The sequence below is a fragment of the Micromesistius poutassou genome, assembly GCF_964030765.1.
Source record: "Micromesistius poutassou genome assembly, chromosome: 15".
NCBI lineage: Eukaryota > Metazoa > Chordata > Actinopteri > Gadiformes > Gadidae > Micromesistius > Micromesistius poutassou.
The window spans coordinates 12,016,835-12,024,334 of NC_140285.1; the positions used below are offsets into that span (position 1 = coordinate 12,016,835).

Here is a 7,500-nt window from a genome sequence, read left to right on the forward strand (position 1 = left end):
TGTTCTCTGCTTTCTTTTTATTGTGTTTACCCGGTGGGCTCAAGGTTAAGCTGCTCAATAACTAGTGATATATCCTCCATGGCAAACAGGCTTTTCCAAAGACTAATTCACCTCTCTCTGGTCTTAGAGCCGGGGGCCAAAGTCAAACAGACTGGACACTTCAGTCCATTCCGACTTTGTGGTCGACCTTCTGTTTCTAAAGACGAGTAGTTCTTAGAACAGGAAATTGAAATCATCCGAACAATTGCTACATTTTAATCCAGTATGTAACAGGAGATAATTGTATGTGGCATATGTTATGCATGTTATACTTTAGAATAACGCTCTCAATTCTCAATTACTGGTGCAATTTTTATTTATTTATTATAATTTGTATTTTGTTTATATGAAAATAAGTTAATTTAGAAAAGTGGAGCCTGGCAACGCCATCCAACTCAAGTTGTTGCCCTGCAGTGTGGAGCCGTCCCAGAGCCTGGTAAATAATTTGATTCCATGTTTAATCCAGGCTTACACACATTAGTGCTTAGTGGACTGTCTCCATCTCCAATGACACACATACTGTTCCTAAACAAATACAAGTAGATATAACTGAATGGCACAAACACACAGACATAGGTGTGTGACTTTACATAATCAACTGAGAAAAGAGGAAACGGAACAAACGTCCAACGATAAACACAAGGCACGGAAGCACGCACTATTTATACAAATAGCCTGTCACGCTAGCACACCCCACTTAATCTGGTGAACAGAGGAAGGGTTGTCCCCGTCCAGTGGAACACAGTGTCAAAATTGATCCAGCTCAACAAATTATCACAATCACAATCAGCAATCACTGGTGCAGCACACTTAGGTAACTCAGAGAGGAGATTTATGGCAGAGCAGCCATGCAAATTCACACCTAATAAGGAAGTTAAATGGTACTAGTACAGTGATTAAACAATGTGTGTGTGTGTGTGTGTGTGTGTGTGTGTGTGTGTGTGTGTGTGTGTGTGCGTGCGTGCGTGTGCGTGTGGCACGCTTGTCAGCTACCTGGTCGAGGAGGTTCAGTCTCTTGACGTAGGCCTCCTCCGTGTGGAGGAGCTCCCTGGCGATATTCAGCAGCCTCTGGGCCTCCGGGCTCTGTGGAGACACAACGATCCCTCTGTTAAACACTCACCGCGCCACGCCATCAGACACCATCACTATGAACCACAGCATCACCACGCAGAAGGGGATGAAATGATACCAGTGAGTTACAAACACCTGAGGTGGTCCACGAGGGAAACATTAAAACATTAAAACAGAGCTCTGATGAAGAGAACGGAGGTTTCATGGTAATAACACAGATGGGGACGATCGATCGGACACAACCCGGTTATGGACGCTGGCACGGCGTCAACACCTGGAAGTGTCGTGGTTGAATACACGTGAGGCAGGGGAAGAGGCTGCGGGCGCATTCTACAGCAGAGGCGGTGACACAACACACCGAGACTACAGGAAGCCCGTTGCGACAAGGATGGTTTCATAACAATTGTCTAGTGCTCTCTCACGCTCACACAGACACACACAAACACACACACACACACACACACACATACGCATGTGCACCCACAAGCACACAGGCGCACGCGCACGCACACCCACACACACACACTCACTAACACAAACACAAACACAAACACACACCACACACACACACACACATACACACACATGTGTGCGAGTGGCCGGAGAAAGCACACTCACTCCCACACACAGGAAATGGGAGGTTATGCTTACAGTAGAAAAGATGTCTGTAAATCTACTCTCAGCAGTGACCTTGACAGGTAACCTCATCAAGGGGCAGCCCGGGCTAAATACTTTAACTTCGGTCAAGAGGATGCTACAAGAGCCATTTTATGCTGCCTTATCTTCTTGCAATGTGCACAGACAAAAAAGCCACATCCTGTGTAAAAAAAAGCTGTCATTATTCGGCTTTCAACATATCAGCTGAGGCGGCGTTGTCATGTCAGCAAGATCCACACACACACACCCAAACACGTGCAGACGTCACACACACACACACACACACACACACACACACATTACAGGAATTGACAAACGTGGGGAACACCTATCCAAGAAGGATAAAGTTGTGATCCTCATCAGAGGAGGGCGTGCGTTTATGAACTTAGGCTTAAGAGATTTGGCAGAGGAAGTAAAACACCAGCAGCCCTGCCCTGAACTCAACAGCCTTGGACTCTTTACCTCACAAACATGTCCCTACTGTTCAGCTTAATGAGCTTGTTGATTTTCCCTCTACATATTTCCCACTCAATATCCTTATATATCCTATATATCCTATCCCAATATCCTAATTCTCATTATCATCTGTCTATCTGTGAAACAGAAACAGGGAGAGTATGATATTATTATTAAAAGTTAAATAAAAGTTCAAATTCTTGTATCAGTAGAAGTAGCGTTATATATTTGTACAGACGTCCCATTGGCTGAGCAGCGCCGGACCGGTTCTGCCCTGATCTGTGTGAGAACAGTGAGTCTATAACTGTGGGACTGTGTGAGCCGTCACGGTGGTTCACAGTCAACGGTCACGGTCACGGGGAAGACATAAACATAAACCCCAGCACTGCTGCGGGTTGGACTTCGTTCTCAGCACTATTTCATCTGGCAGCCATCACAACATATATTTACTGCCCCCGCGTAGGTACCAACCTTTTTATAACTGACAACATAACCGCCTTGTCCTTGTGTTTCGCCTCTGGTGCCGACACAACACACACTATTGTCTGAAGTCGCAATGCGGAAGGGATCGTTTTTTTCTTTTCCATTCTTTTCTCTTCACTCAGACTGAGATAATAATAGCCCGTGTCTGTGTCTGTGTGTGTCTCATTTTTTCCACTACATGAAAGGCCAGATAACAACAAGACGAGTTAAAGTGCCGCCCGTTCCAGAAGGCGCTTTCCGCCGCACGACCCCAGGTGGACCTGCGGGGCGCTAAAGAGCACGTACCCTGTACGCCTCCGGGGGCGCGTCCGTCTTCTCCGCCCCGTCCGCCTCCCCGCAGCTGCCCTCGTCCAGGTCGCTGTCCTCGTCCTGCGTGGAGTCCCGCTTGTTGCCCAGGGTGACGCAGCAGGACACGCTGGTCTCCGTCTCCGTGACGCTGTCGTAGCGGTCCTCCTCGTCGATGGCGTCCTCGTTGGGGAACACCTCGCCCTCCACCGTGCAGGACGGGCTGTCGATGCCGCTGTCCCGGTTGGGGACCTTCCCGCTGGGCTCCGAGGAGTCCGGGTGGTGGCCGCGGTGCTCCTCGCCCTCCCGCAGCTCGGCCCGCTGGAGGCACGCCATGACGTGGGGCACGTCCTCCTCCTCCTCCTCCTCCTCCTCCGGGGGGAGGTCCTCGCTGCCGTCGGCGACGTGCGCCGAGGCCAGGCGCGAGAGCTCCGCCTCCTCGTCGGCCCGCTCCGACGGGCCCAGCGAGAGCTTGTCCAGCAGGCAGGAGGAGGAGTCGCCGGAGTCGTCCTGGGCCCCCGTGGAGCCGGCGGGGCTCTGACCGCGGGGGGCCGTGGCGTCAGAGACCAGCTCCATCTTCAGACACAGCTGCAGCTGGCTCCTGGGAACCACCCCCAGGATAGGGACCCTGCAGGGGGACACGCGGGGGACACTCGGGGTTATACTCAAACATATGGAGTGGCTGGATGAGAGGTGGGACAACGTGATAATAATAACACCTTACAAGTACTGCATGGGATTCCTACAGCTGCTCTGCACTCGGTCTTATTAGTGGTGCAGCAATTTATTTTATTTACTTTATTTACTTTTTTTTTTCTGATTCATGGAATATTTATTTATTCGTATTTATTGTATGCTTTGATGCTTTGAAGAGTCTCTGCTGACTAAATGACTAAACATAAAATGTAATACAATATTTACTATTACTACTACTACAGACACACAACAATGCAGTGAAAGAGAGACATAAAGAGCCTACCTTGAGCTCTCAAACCTCTCGATGAGCAGCCCGACCTTCTGGGCTTCTCTCTGGGTCTGAGGACCCTGGACGGGGGCTGTCAACACAGGCTTTGGTTTGGGGGGAGGAGGGGGCGCCGGCAGGGGCCTGGAAGGCGCGGGGGGGATCCTCTTGGGCTTCTTGTCCTGTCCGAGGGCCAGCAGGTGTGGCGGTTTAGGGGGCACTGCAGACGAAAGGAGCCCAGGTCAGGTAGCCACGGAGAGAGAGAGAGAGGGGAGAGGTCTCCGGTGAAACAGCCCTAGCGATCTTGCGTCATGTGACCCGTGTGTGTTCCTGAGAGTCAGTAGCTCCATAGAGCCCAGCTGGATGCCTGCTCGCATTCCCCATAGACGTCAAACCCTAAATGTGTTGAGTCCGATAAGAGTAAAACGCGGAGAGAGAAGCGGTGGAAGGCAGGATTAGCTAAGAGACACAGCCTTCTGAGAACTTCCTCGTTTCAGAACAGGATGTTAAGATGAGTGTGAGCATTCGTCACCGTAGCGTCAAAATGAGATCTAATGAAAAAAGGATGCTGAGCCGAGCCGACAAAAGGAGTTTAAAAAAGGGCACATTGGCCTTGTTAAGATGTACGATAATCAGTTATTTTTACTTTTCATTTAGGTTATTATCAGATTTATTTGACATTGTCTCTGAATTGAGGAAGCAAGTAGATGTGATGATGTGCTGTTGAACAGTGTTTGTGTGTGTGTGTGTGTGTGTGTGTGTGTGTGTGTGTGTGTGTGTGTGTGTCTGAGTGTGGTTTCCTCCCTAGTAGTTGCTCTGGTGTGTTTTTGCATGTGGGGTGTGTGTGCATGCACATATAGTGGTCTGCATGGGTGGGTGTATTGCTGTAAGCAATTACATTTTTGTATTTCATCATCAGCAATATGCAGGGCCAGAAATCGTAACGATAATAATAATAATAATGTAATGTTACCTGCCAGACACACACACACACACACACACACACACACACACACACACACACACACACACACACACACACACACACACACACACACACACACACCCACACACACACACACACACACACACACACACACACAATAGCAGTGCCGGACTAAACGTGGAACAGGTAAAGACACGTTAAGTATTTAGTGTAGCGCTGCCGGGCATGTTAAAATCAAGTGGTGTAATGTTTCACTGGCTGAATTCATAAGCTATATTCCATTAGCCTGCAACGACGGCTCTTCTTGGAGGTGACCTCCAAGCCAGGCAGGTGGGGCCGACACAGAGGCCACAGGAGTGACAGGTGACATATCACAGCCCTTTAGGGGCACGATATCAACGACAAGCCATCACAACCCACACGGCCGGGGAGGGACTGCAGCCGTGCAGAACTAAAACATCCCAGACGTTTGGACGGACGGCCCGGGCACCAACATGCATTTCCCTGGCGTGTCGCGTGCTGCGGTTGTTTTTGTTTCCCTACCTTGAGGTTTCTGGGCGGTCGGCGGTCGGGCTGAGGAGTCTGAGGGGGGGCGGGGCTTGAGGGTCGGCCTCTCTTGACATGGTCTGGGGGGAGGGGCCTTCTTCACCAGCCGCGGGGAACACAGGTAGTCCACCGACCTGCACTGGTACTTGGGAGACAGATCTGAGGAGAGGGAAGAGGGAGAGGGAGGGAGGGGGAGAGCGAGAGGAGGGGGGGGGGGGGGGGGTTATTGATCAGGACGTTAGGCTTGCTTGCCCAATTAGATACAGTTCATTAAGGGGTTCTGATCAGCGGAGCAGAGCACCAAAGCGGGACCCCTTCCTGACATCACCTAGCCTAATCCTAATGTAGGTGCAGCGCAGTGGAACGGTCACAGACCACTGCCCTCAGGGTCTGTGTGTGTGCATGTGCTTGTGTGTGTGTGTGTGCGTGTGCGTGTGTGCGTTTAAGATCATGTGTAAACTGTGAAATAGAGAGCCGAGAGCGAGGGCAGGCAGAGGAGAACTGGAAGCCACCGGCAATTGATTCTGCCTCTGGGCCAAGGTGGCCCTGAGAACATTAGAGCTGAAAACTTTTTGTACTGCAAGAGATTGGATATTGGTTTCACTCAGCCACCGGCCCCGCTGATGCATTCAATCTTCTTGATACCACTTTGTGATTGTGTGTGTGTGTGTGTGTGTGTGTGTGTGTGTGTAGGACCCAAAATGTATTTCCTGTTGGCATAGAGTGGACATCGGTGGATCTGAAGCGGATAACCTTTACCTGACGGGAGGCTGACCTTCAACGTATTACATCTGTTTTTTTCCTTTTCTCTAAGCTCAGTGTTGTGTGCGTGCATCACACGTGTTGCACACGCGCGTGCTCAGTGTCCCTCGACGCCTGTAATTTAGCCGTTATCTGATGTGTGCTTCCATTAAAGTCGTAGATAGATGGGCTTTTGGTAAATGGCTGTGTAAACTCCAGCCGCGCAGAGATCCATTACTGCTGGCTTATGGACAGACTCCAGCCACCCCCCCGTCTTATCTCGGCTGGAGCGCGGCCCGCGTTTCCGTCTCCCTCGTCTCATCGGAATCCGACTTTGTGTGTTAACACTTTTCTGTTTTTTTGTTGCTGTGGTCTTAAGACGGTGGCTGGCTCGTCTCTGGGAGATGAGTCCGTTCCGCGTGGCACAGGCCCAGGCTTTCCTACCCTCCCCTGACCGCTGAAGGACGCCACGGCGAGATCATCCCATCGGGCCGGACTTTGCAACTCGGCACAATCTAAGTGAAGTGAAGAAAAGCTGGGAGACAGAAACAGGCACCCACATGACGGAACTGTTTAGATAAGGCAGAAACGAGGACAAATAAAGGGAAGAATAAAAAAGATTTCGGTACTCCCGCTGGCTATTTGGAAAGCGTTCCCAGTGCTCTCCCTGACTCCTCAGTCTGCACTAGCTCTGCCTATAAATCAGAGGTGCGTATTAAGTTGACTCAGAGTGGAGACTCAGAGTGGAGAGTATAAACAAGTGAACGTTCCTCAGACAAGCCTCACACCAGCAGGCAACTCTTTGACCCAAGGCCGGGGTCACCCTTGGGAAAAACAAACAGTCTGTTCAAGGGGCTGGGAGACACGGGCATAGTGGCCCGTACCTATGGCAACCTGCCGTCGCCATGGTTACCTGAGCGAATATACCAGGGCCGGGGATCAAGAAGATTAACAGTAAACAGGAACTCGATGACACAGGGGAAGGGGCCAGCACTCAATCCCCTGCTCTGATCTGAAATCCCATAATATTCCATTAGGAAGTAATGAATTAGGGCTGTATTGATTGAGTCACAGAGCGTTTTGATTCAAGTGCAGAGCAAGAACCAAGCATTACGACTTGTTAAAAGCAAATTACCTCACTCTTATCATCTTTTACAACGCAGCCTTGCCTGGAAATTTCCCCAGTCACGGTTCTGTAGAGCAAAGGCCATTCTGTGTCTATGAGGCTATCTCTGAAAACAACGGAAACCTCAGAGGTTTTTAGTTTGATTTGAAATCTAGGGACATGACGTGAAAAAGAATCATTACCTTTGCT

At 50.2% G+C, this 7,500-nt stretch overlaps 1 protein-coding gene across 1 annotated transcript in view; it reads right to left on the reverse strand.

The window, feature by feature from the left end:
• fgd (faciogenital dysplasia) overlaps positions 1 to 7,500 on the reverse strand; it is a 53,172-nt gene that overhangs the window by 13,866 nt on the left and 31,806 nt on the right. The window contains exons 2-5 of the mRNA XM_084479033.1: positions 5,442 to 5,603; positions 3,971 to 4,172; positions 2,992 to 3,619; positions 1,033 to 1,122 (exon numbers count right to left, since the gene is read on the reverse strand). Coding sequence (XP_084335159.1) covers positions 1,033 to 1,122; positions 2,992 to 3,619; positions 3,971 to 4,172; positions 5,442 to 5,603 — 1,082 coding nt within the window. The remainder of the gene's footprint in view (positions 1 to 1,032; positions 1,123 to 2,991; positions 3,620 to 3,970; positions 4,173 to 5,441; positions 5,604 to 7,500) is intronic.